The sequence below is a fragment of the Myxine glutinosa genome, chromosome 7 (assembly GCF_964187855.1).
Source record: "Myxine glutinosa chromosome 7, kmMyxGlut1.1, whole genome shotgun sequence".
NCBI classification, from domain to species: Eukaryota; Metazoa; Chordata; class Myxini; order Myxiniformes; family Myxinidae; genus Myxine; species Myxine glutinosa.
In genome coordinates this window covers 37,871,599-37,895,755 of record NC_136267.1, presented here as the reverse complement: position 1 = coordinate 37,895,755, position 24,157 = coordinate 37,871,599, and the positions used below count along the sequence as shown (strand labels likewise).

The window sequence follows — 24,157 nt, the reverse complement described above, 5'->3', positions numbered from 1 at the left end:
GAATCCCAGCATAATACCGAGGCAAATCACATGGGATTCACTTTGAGGCCTTGATGAAAGACCAGCTGACTTAGTAGGCTTCGTGATCATTACTTAGTTATGTCATGGCCTTGGTAGACTCACATACAAAACAAACAGATTAACCACGAGGGTTATCAAAGTGAGAAGCAACATACCAGACCCCCTTTAAAAAGGATAGACCCTGACGGATGTTGAGAAAATAAAAATTATTTTCGTAATACTGCATTTCATTTTTAAAAATTTGTCTCAAAGTCTATTCAATAGAGTTAAGACTAAACATGCGCATCAACTCAAAAGGTAATTCCTTCCTTACAGCAAATTAACTAAGCCTTAGATTTCTCCAAGTCTTTGGCAACTTCCATACACGTTGTTGTTTCGTATGCAGCCTGTGGTTGCTGGTTGCACCATTTCTGGAAGCATGGCCGTGCCGCTGATGCAGTACCCGTTACCAGTAAGCTTGTACTCATTTTGCGGACCTTGGAAGGATGACAGGCTGTGTCAACCCACCTGGTGTTATTTCAATAGTACAACAAAGGCTTGAACTCAAAACCCTAATATCTCAAGCCACCTTAACTGTTAAGCCAATACCAGGCTTTCCACACAGGTAAAGATGCTCTATAATGTACAGCATGTGTGCAAAAGCTTTTGGAAAACAAAATAAAATCTACAAAAACAAACAGGAAGCATTAGCATTAGGATTAGGATTGTCTTTGTTAAACTTAAATAAGACCCGTAACATTTTATTAACAAAAGCATTTATTTCAAAAACGAACACTCAACCACTCAAAAGGTGTTGATAGATTGCATTAAAAATGTTTTTGTGGATTCAAAGACTAGGAAAATCAACCAACACACGATAATACAATAATGAAGACATTATGAAAAGAAGAACAAAAGTTTGGGTCATTGTTCGAATTGTTGTTGGTCACCCATCGAATGGGTCATTGTTAAGTACACATGACTACAGGTCATGGATACTTTACCAGGATTCCAATGAAATGAACGCTAGACCAGTCATCGTTGGAATTAAAGAAATACCTGGTTTGGATGTCCACAACGTTTGCGTAGGAGGGATGTCCCCATCTTTCAAGCATCTCTTTCCGAGAACATTGAAACTCCCTCATTTCAACAAGACAACAACAACAACAACCGATCATATTTGTGGATCATCACAAAGTCGGCCACAATGTCAACCACTACCACCTACAGAGAAAGCCGCATCGCTTCGGCCGGGCTTTGCAACATTGCTTTAAATGGAATAACTGGGTTTCAAGGTTAGCTCAACACTGCAGCATGCCATCAACAAACAAACACAAAGATGAAAAAAAAAAAAAAACCACCATAGCATGGCTGCTTTGAAGTGGGGAGGGGGTGGAGAAATCCAAAATACCATGGAATTTGAATTAGCTACTCTTTAGCTCATTTCTCACATCACCGTCGATACGCAGAATCCTGAGGTTGGACAAGAACTCAACAGCCAGACGTTATTAATTGCCCTTCCCCTCATCCTCATTTTCATCTTCACGTTTTCGCTTCTCGCCTCTCGAACCGCTGTCAGCCTGCGCTTCTTCTTCCCCTCCTGCATGAAAAAATTAGAGAAGTGTTTCGAGGTTCAAGAAAAACAAATAAGAAAAGAAATACATAAACGAGAAAGACGTCGTACAGAGCACAATATTTGCAAAATCCACCCCCCCCCCCCCCCGTTCCTGAAAAAAAAACATTGCCTTTGAAAACATCAAGTTGTCCATTTCATTAGGATTAAAAATTGACGATCTTAATCACAGCTCGAGTCAATCGAATGAAGATATTGTTACGGTTTTTAGAACCCTCACTAGTAAATTTTAGTAAATGTTTCCCTTATAAATGTTCCCCTGTAAATATCCCCATCAATTGGTTTGTTAAAGATCGCACCCTACTTAGTCCATGAACAACACGTAGCGAACCATAGGACCTCTTCGTAGTTATTTCATTATTGTGTTTCAGTTAAGGATCTGTTCCCAGTAGTTGAATCTGCGTTGCATTAATCAAATAAGATAGGCCCCAGTACTTCGTTTGCCAGCAGCGTTCGCTGCTCCTTGCCTTGATTCGGGTTGGCACCACGCCGCCATTAGCCATGCGGTCAAGCCGAGAAAGAAGGGGGCGGAGCCGCCAGATCACGGGCGTGGCACGCCGACGCACCACCCGAGGCGGGGCGAGCGAGCCCCCACCAGCCAACCAGGGCTGACGAAAGACCATCGCGGGCGTGGCTCCATGAAGCGCACATTGATTTGCAACACGCGTAATATAAGCGCGGGCGTGAAGCCTTTTTACGAAGAAGGCAGAGAGAGACGTGATCCAGAGTCGGTGAGAAGGCACGGCTGGGAGATGAACGAGGAATGAACAAGGAATGACAATGGAGAGACGCGTAAGAAGGTAAAGGTAAAGGTAAAGGTAAAGCATCCCAATCCCATCGCTGTATGCAACGTCCGCTCGCGGTGAATGATACGCGCTCGCTGCCTGCCAGGGTTTCCCGCCACGACGCGAGTCGACTCCTGGAGCCGGACCTCGACGCCCACCGTCTGCCTGGGCCTTCTCATCCCTTCTTCCAGTCATTCCTGCCTGCTATTCCCTTGTCGTGTAAGTCTGTTTGTCTGCCCTGTTTGTTGTCCTGGGGAATAATATAAGATTGTTTTAAGGTTTGCCCTGTCTTCTTCTTCTTCTTCTTCTTCTGTATATTACTTTCGTTTCTTCTTTGGTTCTTTGGTTTTGTAAATTATAATTAATAAATGTCTGTTATTTCTTACCTTTGGCTTCTTCTTTCCCCCGATCGCTTTCGTCCCGTCTCCAATTGAGTACCTGTGGCACGATTTGGCCAACGCTCGGAATCGGGTTAGTCTCTTGTTAATGGCTCGGGCTGCGGATTGCTAAACCGCTCGGCAAATACCATCTTGTCTGTGGTTGGAGCGGTACTTGTCTCCCTGTTTTGCGGAGGGATTGGTAAAGGTATTACGGAGAACACCTTGACCAATAACCCTGATCAATTCCACCCCGCAAAAGAGCGTTACAAGTACCAGGACCAGAGACGGTCAGCTTAACAGGCCAAGGGGATTAACCCCCCCCCCCCCCCCCCTTGCTAAGGGGAGTGCCGTCTCCGAGATCCGTAACAATATATTCTTTTTCAGATGAAAATTGATGATTTTAGAAGTTTGACCTCGAGTTGACCTTTGACCTTTTTACCTCAAAAAATAGTTGCTTACCCAATTTCTGTTATACATTATGCAATTGCTGTTTAATTTTCAAGTTAATAGGACAAAAATTGCTGATTTTAGATGTTTGACCTTGAGTTGACCTTTGACCTCAAAATGGTTTCCCAATACAGTGACTCAATATGATGATCATGATGATCGGTTTAGAATTGTGACCTATAGGCATAGGCAAGTGACAAACAAACAGACAAAATAACAAAGTCGACTGACCAATATACAGTCGGACCCTGCTATTCGCAGTTCCGCGTATTCGCGGGTTCCGTGTATTCGTGGGTGATAAAATGCGACCTGTTTCTCTATTCGCGTAAAAGTGTCCCGCAAATTCACGGGTTTTTTTTCTAATCGCGGCCGTGTTCCGTGAAATCACCGTTTTTTCCGATTTGCGGCTGTGTTCCGTGAATTCAGGGTTTTTCAAGGGCGTGAAAAAAAAACAAAAAACTTTCACAGCCCGTTAACTTGACACATTTATAAAACCCATCTTTCACCAGCCATGCATACAGCAGCTGGACATACATACACACCAAAAAAAATCAAAAAATCAATATGGCATCATCCGATAACATCCCGCACAAACAATGTGCAGAGTATTCACCCCTCCCACAGCTACCCAGAATGCTCGCATTCCTACATATACAGACTGTGTCTTGGGTCTCAATCATTCTTCTCGTCCCGTTCCTTTGACCTGCGTTTTTGACTCTCACTCTGCTCAATGTTCAATCATGGCTCCCAAGCGCAAGATCAGTGCCGGAGATGCGTCAACTACCAAGAGGAGGTGAAGAGCCTGAACCAGAAAGTGGAGCTGCTGTACCGGCTTTCGAGTGCAGCATCTGTGGGCAGGCATGATGACATCAACGAATCCACCGTTTGCTGCATCCGGAAGAACGAAAAGGCGATTCATGAGAGTGCTCCAGTGAGCACTGTATTGAGTATGAAGGTGATCACCCATGTCTGGGTTGTCCACATAGAAAGGATGGAGAAGGCTCTCAGCATATGGATTGAGGCCAACACGCAAAAGAATATGCCTTTAAGTGGACCTCTCATTTGCAAAAAGGCCAAACGAATTTACGATCATTTGTCTGGCGCCAGCCAGCACGAGTGATGTGCCGAGCAATGATGGTACAAGCAGTGCGAGTTCATTCACTACAAGCAGGGGATGGTTCCATTGTTTCAAGGAGCGGTATGGTCTCAAAAATGTGAAGCTCACAGGGGAGCGTGCCTCTGTGGACCACGAGGCGGCAAAAGCTTTCCCTGCTCAACTCGCGAGGCTGATCGAAGAGAAGGAATACCTCCCAGAGCAGGTGTTCAATGCTGACGAGACCAGCGTCTTCTTCAAAAAGATGCTCATGAGAACTTTCATCTCGAAGATAGATCGGGGAGATCGGGGAGATAGATCGGGGAGATCGGGGAGATCTTTCACCCTCGCGAGGAGATAGCATCGGGATTCAAGGCTGCCAAGGACCGGGTATCTCTCCTCCTCTGTGCAAACGCAAAAGGGGACTTCATGATGAAACCCATGAAGCTGTACCGTTCCCTGAACCCACGTGCTCTCAAGGGCAAGAACAAGCAAACTCTGCTCATGTTTTGGAGGGCCAACAGAAAAGCCTGGGTGATGGCAGCAATCCTCCTTGACTGGCTCCATAATTATTTCGTCGCTCAGGTGGAGAGGTACATGGTGGGAAAAAAAAACCTTGCGTTCAAGGTTATCTTGCTCCTGGACAACGCTCCTGGCCACCCCCGCGAACCTGGACGTGGCTCACCCGATCTTCCTGTCACCCAACACCACCTCCCTCATCCAGCCACTCGACCCAGGTGTGATTTCAACATTTAAAACATATTACACCCGTCACACCTTTCACCGCATTTTGGATGCGATGCATTTTGCATTTTGGATGCATTTTGGAAACCCAGGGCTCACCGTCGGGCAGTGTTGGAAGGAATTCAACATTGCCCACTGCATCAGTGCCATCAAGGAGTCGCTGGATGAGGTGAGAGCCTCCACCATCAACGCATGCTGCACAACATGTGGCTACAGGCAGTCAAAAACATTACTGGCTTTCCCAATAACACTAACGAGAGACATGTGAATGTTGGGTTGGCACGGCAGGTGGGAAGGGAAGGCTTTGATGACATGCAGCCTGATGAGTTGGAGGATCTCATTTCCTCACATGGCGACAACCTCACCGAGGAGGGGTTGGAGGCCATTATAATAGTATCCGAGGAGCAGGAGGCGGGCAGTGATGAGGAGGAAGAGGTGCCAAGGTCCAACCTCACAGTCCAGTTCCTGGGCGAGTTGCTGCAGGACATGCCAGCGATTGTCGACAGGTTGGAAGACACTGACCCAGTCATGGGAGAAAGAGTGTAATCAGGGTACCTCAAGTTCAAGAGGGGCTTGGACGATTTGCTTCTCCCCTACAAAGAGCTGCATCGAAACCTGCGGCAATCTGCCAGGCAGCTCTCCATTACCCATTTCTTTCACCCTGCTCCTTCCACCTCAAGACCACCAGCACACTCTCCTGCCACTTAGTGTCCTCACCAGGGTCCTCACCAACACCCTCAACTGCTGCCTCTCATGCCTCTCCCTCAGTGCAGGACGTTGCAGCACCATCATTTGGGTCATCCTCAGTTTACGGAATACATGGGATTTTAATTCATCACCATCATCATCAACCATCACCATCATCACCATCATAATCATCATTTAAAAGTTGTGTGTGTTTGTAAAAGAACAAGTACAAAAAGTTTTAATTAAAACAAAAGCCGCATCGATGTTACACAATGCCTAGATGCAGCTGTGCCTATAACGTCGATGTTATAGGCACAGGACATTCCTATTGATTCGATTACTTGATGTTATTTTTGTGCAAAGTGAAAATATATCTCGGCAATTTCCCATGTGTGGCGACGAATTTTTAATATATCTCGGCATTTTCCTGTCTGTTATTTCAGGCGGTGTATGACTGACCATGCCGCGATTTAAAAAATATATATCTCGGCAATTTCCCGTGTGTGGCCACACGTGAACGAAGCTATGCTCCTCTCTCCACATTATTGTGATGACGTATAAATTAAATATTTCATCGTGACGATTGTCATCAAATGGACGAATTTTTAATATATCTCGGCATTTTCCCGTCTCTTATTTCGGGCGGTGTATGACTGACACTAAATCATGCCGCGATTTAAAAAAAAAATATCTCAATGGACTTGAAGTTACAGGCCTTTGAGAATTCATTTCGTTCTATAAAAGGCAACTTTCATCGGATTTTCTTCCCGTTTTTTTTCAACCGAGTCTAAAACTATGTTAGCGACTGTGAAAAATGGAATGATATATCGAATTTGATTTGAAATAAAACTGTGTGAGAGAGGAAGACACCACGGGCCTACAAAACAGGCCTCAAAGCTATGCGAGTTAATAAAATGGTGGATATTTGTTTATATGAAGCTTCTCCCAAAATGGGTGGAGCTATGGTTCCCAGAATGGGTGGAGCTTTGAGGTTTTGTCTTCTCTGCAAGAAGAAGAAGAAGAAGAACAACAACAACAGCAGAGGGCACTCTATGAGCAGCGTCTGCGACGCGGCTAAAAAAAATTAAACGGTACATGATGAGGTTGTGTTTTGTTTTGCTTCAAGGTGCGGCATGGTTAAGCTGGTTAAGCACTGTTAATAAACTGTAAGCACATTCCTTCAATAAATTTGAAATGGTACTTGGTGTTGTCCTTTTTTATTAAATTTGTAAGCATTTTTTATGAAACTGTAATCATGTGCATTTGCAGTCGAAAACATTTTTAACTTTAAAAATGTCCTCTATGAATCAGGAACCGCCGGGAAACTATAACGTAACCCCCTTTTCCCCATTGAAACAAGCGTTACGCCTAGGTCCCCCATCGGTGAAGTGATGTGAGTTGACAAAGTGGAAGACGCAGAAAACATGCTATGATATGATATTTCGCTCACAAGGTTCAGACATACATGGAGGCGGCCATCTTGGATTTTGACATGGCCACCCAATTTTCAATAGCGTTCTTCCTTATGCCTAGATACACCCACACACCAGATTAGAAGTTGGTACTTCGCTTATTTTTCAAGATATTCCGCTCACAAGGTTCAGACATACATGGCGGCGGCCATCTTGGATTTTGACGTGGCGACCCAATTTTCAATAGCGTTCTTGCTTGTGCCTAGATACACCCACACACCAGATTAGAAGTTGGTACTTCGCTTATTTTTCAAGATATTTCGCTCACAAGGTTCAGACATATATATGGTGGCGGCCATCTTGGATTTTGACGTGCCGCCCCAATTTTCAATAGCGTTCTTCCTTGTGCCTAGATACAACCACACACCAGATTAGAAGTTGGTACTTCGCTTATTTTTCGAGATATTTCGCTCACAAGTTTCAGACATATATATGGTGGCGGCCATCTTGGATTTTGACGTGGCGACCCAATTTTCAAGAGCGTTCTTCCTTATGCCGAGATACACCCACACACCAGATTAGAAGTTGGTACTTTGCTTATTTTTCAAGATATTCATCTCACAAGGTTAAGACATACATGGCATCAGACATACATGGCGGTGGCCATCTTGGATTTGACGTGGGTTGCACCCACACACCAAATTCGAATGCGGTCCTTCGCTTACGCACGCACGCAAACACGCATGCACACACAGACACACGGACGGCGGGGAAAGCCATAGTCCCCCTTTCGCTACGCTGTGCGACGGGAGACAACAATGCCGCGGCATACATTCGTGGGATTTCCATCGACCTTCGTGGATTATCGTCGACATTTGCGGGATTTGCATCGCTATTTCAGGGACTTTCATCGACCTTCGCGGATTATCGACATTCTCGGGATTTGCCTCACCATTCGTGGTTTTAGTCAGGTTCACTATGTTTTTTCGTTCAAAATCATGGTAGATTAGCAAACCTATACATTTTTGGAAACGTTATTACATGGAAAATCTGAAAATCAATGTTTACATTTGCCAATTCCGACCAATTCGATTCGACCAATTGACCAATTCCATTCGACCAATTCGACCATTCGACCAATCGCTTCGATCGACCATTCGACCATTCGACCATTTTGATTCAATTCGATTCATCGAATTCGATTCGATCGACCATTCGACCAATTCGATTTGCCAATCAATTTGACCGACCTTTGCTTGTGTGGAACGGACTGTGAAAACGATGCGGACTATATTGTCGGATACGACACACAGGACAGTGATGACGAACTCTAAATGGCATATTCTGTAATCGTGTATGTTTGATGCCATTGACTGCCTGTGTATATTTTGTCATTGACTGCCTGTGTAGATGTGAAGTTATACTGACTGCATGTGTATATATGATTTTGCTGACTGCCTGTGTACGTTTGGTGATATGAATTATTGTGACACATTTTGATGTTATTAACTGCCTGTACAAAATGATAACATGTATTTGATTATGCAACTTATCGCGAATATAAAGACAGTATTTTGCAATTCAAAACCTTTGATTCGTGTCTTACCATTCCCCATAGCACTAATTTGATACTTTCATTGGATTCCTTGTCCCTGAAAATATAGGTTTAGTATATTTTTTAAAGTTTTTAGGGTAATTAGAGGCAGAAATAGAACAAAATATGTATTTTACAGTGGCCATTTTGAAAATCCAAAATGGCCGCCATACAGGTATCTCTCCAAATGTAAACATTGATTTTTAGATTCCTTATGCTATAACCTTTCCAAAAATGTATAGGTTTGCTAATCTACCATGATTTTGAACGAAATATAATTTATTGACATTGTGAACCTGACTATTTGTTCCTCTCTATTCGTGGATTTTCGCGACTCGGGAACCTATCTCCCCTTTTTCCATTGAAAGAATGCCCCGCCATTTGTCGTTTCGCAATTCGCGGCATTTTCCAGGAACATATCCCCTGCAAATAGCAGGGTCCCATGGTACTTGAAAAATCTTCAATTTTGCAAGTAATAAACTTGTAGAAGTGGTCCAAAAAGTGGAATGAAATTGAGGCTTATGTAATGACACAAATGACACAGTGTGTAGACTTTGGAGTGCGAATAAACTAGCATTTAAGAGATGTGTGGAAATCACCCATCATAAATCATGTGATGGCAACCCTAACCCCAGATAAACCAGAATTGCAAACATTCCAAAGTGAATGCAAATATCTTCAAGAATTTGCATTCCTCATGAAGAAATAGAACCAAACAGCAACAAGGTACAGAATCTGTATTCCAGCAGCCCTAAATTCTTTCCTACATCGACAAATTTTGATCTTTGACCAATGAAAAAAACAAGATGTCATGCGGAGCATGGTACTTGCAAAATCCGCCCCCCCCCCCCACCCCCAATAATTTTTTTTCCATTGATACAGCAAATTGTCCATTTCATCAAGATTTAAATTGACAATCTTGATCAAAGCTCGGGTCAACAGGAAGAAAAGTGATGATTTTTCAGATGAAAAATGATGATTTTGTAAGGTTGACCTTGAGTTGACCTTTGACCTTTTGACCTCAAAAATATTTACTTTCCCTATTTAGTGACTCAATGTGCAAATGCTGTTCAATTTTCAAGTCAATCGGATGAAAATTGAGGATATTAAAAACTTGGCCTATGTTGACCTTTTGGCCGAGGTTGACCTCAAAAATAGTTGGTGGTTGAATTCAGTGACCATATATGTAAATCCTCTTATAATTTCAAGTCAATCAAATGAAAATTGGTGATTTTAGAAATTCGGCCTATGTTGACCGTCTGGCCTATGTTCACCTAAACTATAATTTGTGGTTGAATTCAGTGACCAGATATGCAAGTCATCTTCAAATTTCAAATCAATTGGATGAAAATTGAGGATTTTAGAAATTTGGCCTATGTTGACCTTTTAGCCTATGTTCACCTAAAATATAATTTGTGGTTGAATTCAGTGACCAGATATGCAAGTCCTCTTCAAATTTGAAGTCAATCTGAATTCAGTGACCATATATGTAAATCCTCGTAGAATTTCAAATCAATCAAATGAAAATTGGTGATTTTAGAAATTTGGCCTATGTTGACCTTTTGGCCTATGTTGACCTCAAATATACTTAGTGGTTGAATTCAGTGACCAGATATGCAAGTCCTCTTCAAATTTGAAGTCAATCTGAATTCAGTGACCATATATGTAAATCCTCTTAGAATTTCAAATCAATCAAATGAAAATTGGTGATTTTAGAAATTCGGCCTATGTTGACCTTTTAGCCTATGTTCACCTAAAATATAATTTGTGGTTGAATTCAGTGACCAGATATGCAAGTCATCTTCAAATTTCAAATCAATTGGATGGAAATTGAGGATTTTAGAAATTTGGCAAAGTTGGTGACCTTTGGCCTATGTTGACCTTTTGACCCCAAAAACAATAGGCTTCTCAATTGGGACGACCTATACAACTTGGTGAGGTTTCCTGACGATTGGTTTCGAATTGTGACCTGTAGGCCGGTGACAAACAGACAGACAGAGAACCACAAACGCAACCGACCAATATACTTGAAAAATCTTCGATTTTGCAAGTAATAAACAAGAAAAAGAGCAGAGATTGCAAACCCTCGCCAGGATGTATTTTCAGTGGTTGTTAAGGCTTTAGTGTTAAAACAAATATGGCGGCCGAACCACGTGACCGATATCATTATTTTTTTCCTAAACGAATTTATTCCTAGATTATGCTCAAGAAATTTCATCTTGATCGGACGAAGTTTTGTAATTGTCGAATTATGACGTCATAATGGAGGCACCTATGACATCATTAACATATTTTATTCCCCATGGAGAGTTCTTTACAATGAGCCATGTCTCAATTTTTTCTATTCAGCGCTTTCGGAGATATAGAGGTGCAAAGTTTTTTGGTTTTTCCAAGATGGCGGCAGAACCACGTAACTTATGACGTCCTAATTATAATCAAAAAATTATACAGGTGGAGTTGCACCTATGGTGAAAATTTCCTGTCAATCGGACCAAGGGTTGCAGAGAAAATCATATTTATTCTGCGCGGACAAGCAGACAGACAGACAGCAAGACAGACAGACAGACAAACAAACAAACGAACTCAAATGCAATACCCTCTACTCTGGCGAGGGTAATAATGAAACTGCCCTCTTAAAAACCTTAAAGAGTTGGAGAAAATACACGAAAAGAAATATTGTACTGTATTACAATATATCCTGGTATATTATGATGCCGGGGGGGTTGACTCAGCCTGTCATCCTTCCGAGGTCGGCTAATTGAGTACCAGTTCACTGGTAATTCCCTGTTTGTCGTTGAAGGCGGCAAAAAGGGTTGGCGTCAGGAAGGGCATCCGGCCGTAAAACATTGCTTCAAAAAGGGGACCAAAAAACAACAACTACCACGGTCCCCGAAAAGGCCAACCCCCGCTTTGCGGGGAAAAATGGCCTCTAAACGGTGGTTTTATTACAAAATCCCTGGTGTTGGGCTAGCGGCTAGGGTGCCAGCTTAGGATCCTAGGATCCTGGGTTCGAATCCCGGTCGATCGCTGAATTAACGCCAGGGGGGTTGACTCAGCCTGTCATCCTTCCGAGGTCGGCTAATTGAGTACCAGTTCACTGGTAATTCCCTGCTTGTCGTAAAAGGCGACAAAAAGGGTTGGCGGCAGGAAGGGCATCCGGCCGTAAAACATTGCTTCAAAAAGGGGACCGAAAAACAACAACAACCACGGTCCCCGAAAAAGGCCAACCCCCGCTTGCGGGGGAAAATGGCCTCTAAAGGTGGTTTATTACAAAATGTATTGCCGAGTGGCCACACAATAAGGGTCAATGAACGTCACAAGATATTTTTCTAGCAAATTTTAATGCCAAGTTTTTTTTTTTGTTTTTTTTTTATTACAATATATCCTGGTGTTGGGCTAGCGGCTAGGGTGCCGGCTTAGGATCCTAGGATCCTGGGTTCGAATCTCGGTCGATCGCCGAATTAATGCCGGGGGGGTTGACTCAGCCTGTCATCCTTCCGAGGTCGGCCAATTGAGTACCAGTTCACTGGTAATTCCCTGTTTGTCGTTGAAGGCGACAAAAAGGGTTGGCGTCAGGAAGGGCATCCGGCCGTAAAACATTGCTTCAAAAAGGGGACCGAAAAACAACAACAACCACGGTCCCCGAAAAAGGCCAACCCCCGCTTGCGGGGAAAAATGGCCTCTAAAGGTGGTTTATTACAAAATGTATTGCCGAGTGGCCACACAATAAGGGTCAATGAACGTCACAAGATATTTTTCTAGCAAACTTTAATGCCAAGTATTTTGACCATGCAAGATAGATGGCCATATAAGGCAGGTGATTACATAAGCAAGGCTTTCAGGATAGAGGGTAAAAGTCAGATCACACCATAAATACGTCAGTGTGACATTGTTTGCAAAAGGTGTACCCTTAGATGCCACCTCCGACTAAAACCTCCACAAGGGATCTACAAGTGTTGAGAGGGTTATCTTGAACTTGAGAAAACCTCTGCAGCACCCTTACATTTCCCTCCTCGCCTACACCTGGCACATTGCCTTTGCTGGGTTGTGTGTGAAGACTATACTGTACACATGCAGAATGAATGGCCCCAAGGTTTGACTGTAAGGTAAAGCATTCCGCTGGATCAAAGACACAGCAGTGGAATCAAGGCAAGAGGTGTCAGCCCTCTCATTCAAGGGTGCCACAGGTTTTAAACGTGGAAAATAACTTGCTACACAAAGTACCAGAATGCAAACCCGAACTATACTTGGGAGGGGCGAGTCAAAGGGGGTGCGGGCATGCCCCTCCTCTCCAACTCAGAATATTGAATTTCAAGCTGCATTTCCTTCATTTTTACACCAAATATTTACAGTTAATAAAAAATATGGTTTCTGGAAGATGATTTCTGAAGCAAATTAAATTTTGCGTACAATGCTCACTTTCAAAATTATCTTGTATGGTTAATGAGGATTCAAATATGCATGAAGGTACCAAGTTATTAAAAGGAAAAAGGAAAGTCACTAAGAGCTGAAGTAATTTTCATTACAAAGCAATGAAACAAAAAGGAATGAATAGTAGAGTTAATAAGGATTCCTAAATGCTGGCAGGATAGCCTTGAGGTATGCACACTGACTTTCGGGTTTGAATCCTGACAGCTATAAACCATCACCCTGGTGTTTCGGAAGGCAGAGCGATTTATGGACATGTGTGCCGTCCATGGATGGACGTTAAGCCAGCGGACCCGTCCACCAGCACTCGGCAGTGAGTACTAAAGCCCCCCAGTGCAAAGAAGAGACAAAGTAGACCAGGCAAAGCCAGTGCCAGAAAAACCTGGATCAGAATTATTCTTCTTACCGACCAAGCACAAAAAAGTGGAAATAATGGAAGAGGAAAGAGAAAAGAAGAAGAGGCAGAAGAGGAGGCATTTCAGATTTGGAAAATATAAACTACCACTTATCGCTCACAAAGATATAAAGTACCAGAAAAACAACCATTAAATACAAGTAAAAGCAACCACCACTCCCCCACCACAATTCAATAACATGCAATAATTCTGCCTCTGGCAATAAATACCTAGAGTACCTACAAAGAAGGGTTTGACAGATACGATTGTAGCATTTGAAAAAACAACACTCATATAAATGGTGATGTTACAAATTAATTAAGTATACCCTTACCTAAAGTGACAACAGTTAGAATCCCGATGCCCAATTATTATGTCGCTTTGTCCCTTGCCTCCTTTACGAATAAAAGGTTTTGATCACAAAATCTTCCAAATGAAAAGTGTACACAAAAGGTCCACACAGGCAGAAGCAAATCACATTCCAGGGTTCTGTCGAGAGGAAAATTGGCCTTTTAGAAGGGTTTATTTGAACGAAACAAAAGTGGATTCTAGAAGTGCTCCTACTTAGCTAGTTCGGTCATCAAATACACCAAAACGTCGTAACAACCCAAAACAAGCCGTTCAGCAGAGCTTTTACTGCAATAATGTAAGGGAAAAAGAAGAGAGCCTTTCCTACAAACATATCACCTGCTCACCTTGAAAACAGACGAGCATTTACAAGTTCTTCAAGGCATTTACTTTCTCATCCAAATGACACACTATGTTGTGCAATTCCCTCTTCCTTTCCCCAAGGGCATAACTCTTGGCAACAAAAGGAAAGTCTCTGGCCGGTTCTGAAAATCCATCCACACAGCTGCCGAGAGACACCTTTCCTTTGCTTTCAGTTTGTCCGTTTCGTGCACCGCAAGCTTTTGCTGGCTTTGGTTGCCATGCCATAGACACCATCATATGGGACTTTTCCGTGATGATATGTAGCAAAATAAGTCCAAAAATAAGAGTGGGATAATTGCTTTACAATACATGTCCCCTACTGGTCCCAAACACTCAGCAATTGCTACAGAACAAGTTGCAGTTTCTGTAACTTATCATAACAAGCGTTACGCCTAGTAGTCCAGCGGATAGGTGCTAAAAAATGAACAAATTGTGCACTTTATGATTAAAGCATGAAACTTGGTACACTAATACTAGACATTATGGGGATCATTTTAAAGATTGGAGGCATTCTGTATCTGTCCTGTGTCCACCGTAGCGGCCATTTTCCAAAATGGCTGCCATCGAGGAGATTTTGCCGATAAGTGAATGACAAAAATACCTCTATTAACATAAAATATATATGTTCATGCTATATATATAGTAACTTACTCAAACACAAGAATTATAAATATGCCCTAAGAATATATATTTAATGGATATATGGACCAATATAGGTATTTTGATGGTCAAAATATTAAAGAAAATGAACAAATTCCTTAATATCACTTTTTTTTTTTTTTAAAGATAAGGATCATATTATATTATTAGTTATAAGTTTAGAAGTAGAAATTGTTAGTAGTCATTATTAGATATAAGTTGTTATATTTGTTATTAATCATTATATGTTATAAGTAAACCATGTTTTAAATAATTAAGTAGATTAATTAAGGTGTTTTTTTTGCAGATCAGATCCAGAATTCTTGCAATATTTAAGAAATATAATTTTCTATAATTTATTGAATTGGTGTGGTTGTGTTTCTAATAATCATTGCTTCTGTCTGTTTCAGATTGTTGTGAGTGTTAATCTAATCTACTGCTCATCATCATGAAGAAAGTCTTCAAACTTTCAAGTTCAAGCTAGCAGTGATATCACCATGTCTGTGAATGAGGACGATACACCGATGGACTGGAATAAGTGTCTCATCTGCCAGGAAAGCACCAGTGAGAAACTCACGTGCCCAGCAGACTTTGCAGAAAGGTTCCAAGGAGCTGGGTATACGTCTATTGTTCAAACTTTATCAGCATTCAACGAACTCGGTTGCTTGCCACCAAAGCTTAAGTTGACTCGAATGGACGATGGTAATGGACTGGAGAAAACTTTTTCAAATAGGAAAGCAAAATTTCATAAAACATGCAGACTTAAATTCAACCAAAATGAACTCAAACGTGCAGCTAAGCGGAAGATATGTGTAACGGACAAGAGTTCCTCTTCTGGTGAAAAGGAAAAATTCAAACGTCAAAAGGTCTCCAGGACTGGTGATGCTGTTAGCCATTGTTTCATCTGTGAGAAACCCGCATCTGATGCCCTACCTCTCCATAGAGCCTCAACGTTTGGCCTTGACACTCGAGTGCGACAGTGTGCAATTAATCTACAAGATGAGCGTCTGTTGGCAAAGCTCAGTGAAGGAGACTTAATCGCTACAGAGGCTGAGTACCACAGCCAATGCTTAGTGTCATTGTATAACAGAGATCGAGATAGACCAACAACATCACATGACGAATGCAACACAAATATTGCTCATAACACTGCATTTGCTGAACTTATTTCATACATGCAAACTGCTCTTGAGGATGACAACATTGCCCCTGTTTTCAAACTATCTGTATTGAAAAAACTATATACTGATAGAGTTAACCAGCTGGGAGAGGGCTCCTCTGTCGTTCACTCTACACGATTCAAAAATAAAGTTCTAAGCTACTTTCCTGAGTTAGAAGCGCACAATGAAGGTCGCGATGTGCTTCTTGTCGCCAATGCAAATATTGGTAAATCGCTAAGAAGTTCGTGCCAGCTCGACGGTGACAGTGAAGCAGTGTTCATCTCTCGTGCTGCAAACATTGTTCGTAGAGACATGTTAAGAATGAAATGCTTACCATTCAGTGGTTCATTCAAAGAGGATTGTCAAGAAAATTCTGTGCCTCACTCACTGCTGATGCTGGTCACAATGATCATGTATGGGACAGATATCCAAAACCAAGAAAACTACTCGTCACAGCCAGCTTTGTCTGTATCACAATTGATGACATATAACAGCTGTGTGCGTCGACGACAACAACCATCATTGGAAACAAGACATACTGAACAGCGTGAGACACCACTTCCACTATTTCTCGGATCATTGATCCACTCAAGGACAAGATCTCGCGATCTAGTTGATACACTTTATAGGCTTGGATTGTCAGTTTCATACGACCGTGTGCTAGGCATGTCTGCAGATCTAGGAAACTCTGCCATTAGCCACTTTGAAAGTATTGGAACAGTGTGCCCACCTGCACTCCAAATTGGAGTATTCACAACATCAGCAGTCGACAACATTGACCATGACCCGACAGCAACAAGTGCGCATGGATCTTTCCATGGAACGGGCATCTCCTTGTTTCAGCACCCTGACACTGAAAATTGTGGGACTGAGCAAATGCGCATACCTTTCACAAAATCTGGCAAGAAGGTCATGAACTATGTATGGAGGCAATTCACAGGCTCTGTTTGCCGTGTTGATGTGGTATTTGATGTATACAGAGAAGATAGTCTGAAGGCCACCACAAGAAAGAAGAGAGGGAAGGGCATACGGATAAGAGTGGAAGGAAACAAGAAGCTGCCTGGAAACTGGTCACAATTCCTACGGGAAGATGGTAACAAGACAGAACTTTTTAATCTCCTGAGTCAACGAGTGACAAATGAAACATTTCCTGGTATAGTGGTCATGACTCACAGAGAAGAGCTGCGTTGTTCAGAGACAATTGACTCAGACTGGTTGTCCCCTTCTACACAGGAGGAAGGAGACACAAGAATGCTGCTGCATGCAGCAGATGGGGCCAGGCAAGGTTGCAAGAACATCTTGCTTAGAACTGTTGACACAGATGTAGTTGTACTAGCCGTCAGTCTTGCTCACAAGCTTGACAGTGCACAGCTAACTGTAGCATTTGGAATGGGAAAATCGTTCCGTTACCTAGACGCAACTCACATGGCACAGACGCTGGGAAATGATAAGTGCAATGCAATACTTGCTTTTCATGCACTGACAGGGTGTGACACCACATCCAGTTTCACCGGCATAGGAAAAAGAACAGCCTGGTCATCATGGATTGCGTTTGTTGATGTCACGCCAGACTTGTGCAGACTTGCACAGACTCCAACAGCTAGCATAACCCAGCTTCTCCCAAACATCGAGAGGTACATTGTGCTTATGTACGACCGTGGAAGCTCTGATGATAATGTGAACATGGCATGGAAGACTCTGTTCACACAGAAAGGCAGGAGCATTGAAAACATACCTCCGACTCAAGATGTTCTCTATCAGCATCTACTTCGAGTTGGTTATCAGGCTGGCCATGTATGGGGTCAGGCCCTGTTAAAAGCACCTCACCTGCCCAGCCCAGCAGAGTTTGGATGGATGCGAAAGAACAATTTGGCCGAATGGGAAGTGATGTGGAGGAACCTGCCCCCTGCTGGTGCAGCATGCCGTGCTGTTATTAAGTGTGGCTGTATTAAAGGCTGCAGAGGAAGATGTAAATGTGCGGAAGAAAATCTACCCTGTGCATTACTCTGCAAGTGCGGTGGTTGTGAGCGAGAAGGGTGACAAGAGAACGGTTGACATTGAAACATGAGTGTTCTTGGACGTTATTGTTCTATCTCATGCACACCAAAAAACTTTTGTACTACTACAGTGTAATTTTCTGAAGTGTTTTCCTAAATGAAAGGAAAATAACACTTTGTACAAATAAACTAGTTTATCGAAACCAGTTTGTGTTACTTTATTCCTGGAATTTTGCATTTTTCCCCTCCAAATGCCCTTAAAGTGACACATAGAGGTCCCCAAAACAATCAAAAATGAATATTTATGTTATCATATATAATCCTTGGTGATACTTTAGTGTGCAGATGATATTAAAATAACAATTTGATATTTTCTGATGTAATATAAATTTATTCTAGCTAAATAATGATTATGACTAGCGGCCATTTTTAAAATGGCCGCCACGGGTGACACAGGACAGATCCAGAATGCCTCCAATCTTTAAAATGTTCCCCATAATGTCTAGTATTAGTGTACCACGTTTCATGCTTTAATCATAAAATGCACGATTATTCACCTATCCGCTGGACTATAGGTCCCCCGTCGGTGAAGTGATGCGAGTTGACAAAGTGGAAGACGCAAGGCGGCCATCTTGGATGTTGACGTGGCGACCAAATTTTCAATAGCGTTCTTCCTTATGCCGAGATACACCCACACACCAAATTAGAAGTTGGTACTTCGCTTATTTTTCAAGATATTCATCTCACAAGGTTCAGACATACATGGCGGCGGCCATCTTGGATTTTGACGTGGCGACCCAATTTTCAATAGCGTTCTTCCTTGTGCCTAGATACACCCACACACCAGATTAGAAGTTGGTACTTCGCTTATTTTTGAAGATATTTCGCTCACAAGGTTCAGACATATATATGGTGGTGGCCATCTTGGATTTTGACGTGGCGACCCAATTTTCAATAGCGTTCTTCCTTATGCCGAGATACACCCACACCAGATTAGAAGTTGGTACTTCGCTTATTTTTCAAGATATTTCGCTCACAAGGTTTTTTTTTTTTTTTTTGTATACTGAATCGAGGCTCGTGAAAGAGCTAACATTTACTTCACAAACAAATCAACCAGACAAACAAAATATATAAAAAGAGGGAGCGGAAAAACAAGATGGGGAGAGAAGGGGAAGCACACAAACACAACATTTGAGAGCAGGGAGATGTGTGGAAGGGAGAGGGCTTGGGGGCGGAGGCGTGGGAAGGGGGGGGGGGGGGGGGAGAAGTATAAAACACAAGGACACCAAGGACTTCCAGGACAGAAGTTGGTATTTCAAAAAAGTGGAATTGGGGTGAAATTAGCAGGGGTAGAAAAGATCAAGGTTTTGGATGGGGGAAGATAAGAGATGGTGGTGAACAGCTGTTTTAAAGCTGTATTGTAATACAATAATGATGTTGCCAGACAATTTAATATCAATACAATCAAGGAAGCTTATGCTATTGGATCCGACTGTTAATTAGCACAACTACATAGAGGCTCTGGAACCATTGAGGTTACGCACTACATACCTTCGTTCAAAATTGTGGTTACCCAGACACCAGTTTCCTTTGTCTGACAATAGCCCTTTACACATGTCCTTGTCTGGCAGAATGCGCATTTTTATAAAAGCAAAGAAAGAGCTTAAAGTTCTGACATGTTATCCTGCAACTTTTTGCAGATTCCACCTTCCCCTCCATTTCAGCCTTCTCCCTCGTCAACCGATGCATTCGTACCTCCTGCACGTCTCAACACCCTGCTTGGTGAGCTGGTCAAGCACCCCACAGCTGTCAGATCCTGCTCAAGGTTCACACATATATATGGTGGCGGCCATCTAGGATTTTGACGTGGCGACCCAATTTTCAATAGCGTTATTCCTTATGCCGAGATACACCCACACACCAAATTAGAAGTTGGTACTTCGCTTATTTTTCAAGATATTCAGCTCACAAGGTTCAGACATACATGGCGGCGGCCATCTTGGATTTTGACGTGGGTTGCACCCACACACCAAATTCGAATGCGGTCCTTCGCTTACGCACACACGCCCGCAGGGACGGACGGACACACGGACGGAGGGGAAAAACCATAGTCCCCCTTTCGCTCCGCGGTTCGACGGGGGACAATAAAACCATGTACCAAGTTTCAGTTGAATATGTTAAAGGGTATGGGAGAAAAGTCTGGAAACCAAAGGTGGGATGGACATTCGGACAGAAAGCAAATGTATAGTCCCCTCAAGTGAAAAGCCACTTTGTAGGCATCCCAAAATCCAGCCAGTGGCATCAAGAAAGAGTAAAGAAGCTTTCTCTGAGGCATTGAACTGTTGCATCATGGGCCAAGCAATTGAAGATGACAAAATAGATCAGGCTCTTAAACATTTCTCATTCATCACCCTCTAAAATTGGGAAACGGTGATAGATGACAAATGGGTGAATTGTAGCTTGCACAGCATATTGCGGTGTGATTGGTAGTTTAAAGTCCAGCCTTGCACAGCATTTTGCAGCGCAAATGTGTCATCTGCAGCAGAGACGGCCTGGATTAAAACCCACCCTATGCACAGTTGTGGCCAAAAATATTGGCACCCTTGCACTTTTTTCAAATAATGCACCATTTATTCCAGAAAATTGTTAAATTAAAACATCTTTTGGTATCCACATAAGTATCAATTTGGTTTGCAGTGGAACATAACAAAAAAGCTGAAAAAATTACTAAATCTTAACTTATTTCACACAGAAATCCTAAAATGGCCCGGACAATATTATTGGCACATTTTAAAAGTTGTTAGAAATAATTAGATTTGAAGCAGGTGATTCTCCTTTACTTTGGAATTTAACTCATCTGTGGTGAGTTGCAGGTGCCTGCAATATAAAAATCACTCATTCAACCAGTTTGAATGGAGAAAAGAAGTCATTCTGCTGTTTTGTGTCACTGTGTGTACCACAATGAGCAAGGAGAAAAGAAAGAAAACCAGAGAATTGTCTGAGGTCAGAAACAAGATTGTAGCCAAGCATGGACAATCTCAAGGCTACAAAGTCCATCTCCAGAGACCTTGATGTTCCTGTCTCCACCGTACGCAATGTATCAGGAAGTTTAAGGCCATGGCACTGCAGCCAACCTCCCTGGATGTGGCCGCAACAGAAAGCTTGATCGAAGATTGCAGCGAAGGATTGTTTGAATGATGGATAAAGCACCTCGATCAACTGCCAAACAGATTCAAGCTGACCTTCAGACACAAGGTACGACAGTTTCAACTCGCAACATCCATCGCCAACTCAATGAAAGGGGGTTCTATGGTAGCAGACCCAGGAGGACCCCACTGCTGAGAGAGAGAGACATAAGAAAGCCCGACTGGAGTTTGCCCAAACACACCTGAACAAGCCAAAATCCTTCTGGGAGAATGTCCTGTGGACAGATGAGACCAAACTAGAGCTTTTTGGTAAAGCACATCATCTCGATGTTTACAGAAAACAAAATGAAGCCTTCAAAGAAAATAACACCTTCCCTGCAGTCAAACATGGAGGAGGTTCAGTGAGGTTTTGGGGTTGCTGTGCTGCCTCTGGCACTGGGTGCTTTGAATGTGTGCACGGCATCATGAAATCAGGAGATTACCAAGGCATTTGGAGCGCAATGTTCAACCTAGTGTCAGAAAGATGGGTCTCCGTCGAAGGTCATGGGTCTTGCAGCAAGACAATGACCCCAAACACACTTCAAAAAGCACCCAGGAATGGTTCAAGACAAAACGCTGGACTGTTCTGAAGTGGCCAGGAATGAGTCCAGATCTAAATCCCATTGAACACCTGTGGGGAGATATGAAAACAGCAGTTGGGAGAAGGCACCCTTCAAATCTGGGAGAACTGGAGTAGTTTGCACAAGAAGAGTGGGCCAAACTGCCAGTATAGAGGTGTAGGAAGTTCATTCATGGCTATAGGAAGCGCTTGACTGCATTTAATTTTGTACAAAGGCTGTGCTACCAAATATTAAGTCTGGGGTGTGAATAATTATGTCAATGCCATTTCTTACTATTTTCTGATTTAAAAGGATTTATTAAGTTCTGAATCAAAAACAAAGGTTCTGTAATATTAACAGTGAAATAAAGAATTGTGGAGACCAAATACTTTTGTCAATTTTAACTTATTTTTGAAGAAAATTGTGAGTTATTTGAAAAAGGTGCAAGGGTGCCAATATATTTGGCCACGACTGTACGTTGCTCTTTCCTTTGCTTCATGAATGCCACTTGTTGCATGGCGTTGCAAGATATAGATGCTCTCTTTAAAAGTGAAAATGAACTCTATTTTCTTTGTGATGGTTTCTAATGCCGTGTAGTTAATTGTTTGTAAATTATCTCCTCAAAGAAAACGCTTTTAAACATAGCTTCCACCTCGTCTCTCAACTTTGGTGAATTCTAGTTCACACATTTCTCCGAGTAGCAGTTTGACCGTGCAGGGTTTGTTTGACTTTTTGCACCCGCCAAAGAGATACAATCCTCCTTTCCTGGCATAATGCTTCCAATTTCTTGGCATAATGCCATGTTTAGAGGAAGATCTTCCTCGGCTACAAAAGCCCCAAAGTGGGAAGCAGTTGCCGAAGTGACCCTGAGCTAGACTTACTGCCAGAGTCTGACTTGTAGCAGTGACTACAAGACATGGAATGCAATTACCATAGTTTATTACTGCAAGAGTTCATTAGAAAGTTTTTTTTAATTTTATACAAAACATAGTTAAGATTCAGTCCTAAACAAATAAAATAGGCCTAATAGCTGAACATTTTTTTTTTCATTATCACTATGCATAATGAAGGTTGGTTGTCTCAACCTGAAGCATCTGCTTCCCATTTAGAAAAAATAAATAAAATAAATAAATTTTAAAAAACAGCTGTAATACATATACTGGAGGAGGTTCAGTGACGAGCTGTGTCGCTGATCCGTATACAATGGTATAAAAGGGTCAAGCCTAGATTATATGACACTAGCAAAAGTACCCAGCGTTGCCAGGTAACAATGAGTCGCTTCCTGATGGGAATATGAATGAGAGGGGAGAAGAGGAGGAAGGGGGAGAGGAAGGAAAGGGGAGGGGAGGAGAGAGAGGGAAGAGGGAGGAGGAGGAAGGGGGGAGGGAAGGAGGAGGAAAGGGAGGGGAGTGGAGTGTGAGGGGGAGAGAGAAGAGGGAGAGTGGAGGGGAGAGAGAGAAAGGAGGGAGGAGAGAAGGGAGGGTGGATGGGAAAAGGGGGCGAGAGGAGGAAGGGGGGCGAAGAGGGGTGGGGGGACAAGGAGGGGTGGGGGGACGAGGAGGGGTGGGGAAGCAAGGAGGGGTGGGGGAGCGAGGAGGGGGATAAGCAGGGAGGAGAGAGAGAAGGGAAGGAGGGTAGAGCGAGGAAGCAGGGGGGAGGGGAAGAGTGACTATAATCGCACAAAAATGTTAGTCAATGAAAAAATGGGTACGGAAAAACAAAAAGGCAGCTCTGTCTACTGTAACGCCATGGCTTGCAAAAGCAGCCTGAATAGCGTTCACCAAGTATTGGTTTAATCATATTCGAAAATATATGCAATCTGGGTCCATCATCTAGAGAGAATTTAAAAAACAGATCCAGGTGCAGTGGACCAGTGGCGTATCAAGGAAAAATGACGTTCGGGGCCAGATGTCAAATTGCTGCCCCCTCGTAACTTCCCATAAGTCTTTGAATGGTGTGTGTGTGTGTGTGTGTGTGTGTGTGTGTCCGTATGTGTGTGTGCGTGCAGTGTCGGTGTGCGTGTGTGCAGTGTCCGTGTGTGTGTGCATGCAGTGTCCGTGCGTGTGTGCATGCAGTGTCCGTGTGTGTGTGCATGCAGTGTCCGTGTGTGTGTGCATGCAGTGTCCGTGTGTGTGTGCATGCAGTGTCCGTGTGTGTGCATGCAGTGTCCGTGTGTGTGCATGCAGTGTCCGTGTGCATGCAGTGTCCATGTGTGCAGTGTCCATGTGTGTGTGTGTGCGTGTGTTTGTACACAAACATATCGAGTTTGTACACAAACATTCCACAACACATTTGTCATTATCTTTT

The 24,157-nt window shown here is 42.9% G+C and overlaps 1 protein-coding gene across 1 annotated transcript in view; it reads right to left on the bottom strand.

Moving 5' to 3' along the window:
• Positions 1 to 759: 759 nt before the first annotated feature.
• Positions 760 to 24,157, bottom strand: part of LOC137431132 (acidic leucine-rich nuclear phosphoprotein 32 family member B) — a 117,561-nt gene continuing 94,163 nt past the window's right edge. The window contains exon 7 of the mRNA XM_068122111.2: positions 760 to 1,600. Coding sequence (XP_067978212.2) covers positions 1,509 to 1,600 — 92 coding nt within the window. The 3' untranslated portion in view covers positions 760 to 1,508. The remainder of the gene's footprint in view (positions 1,601 to 24,157) is intronic.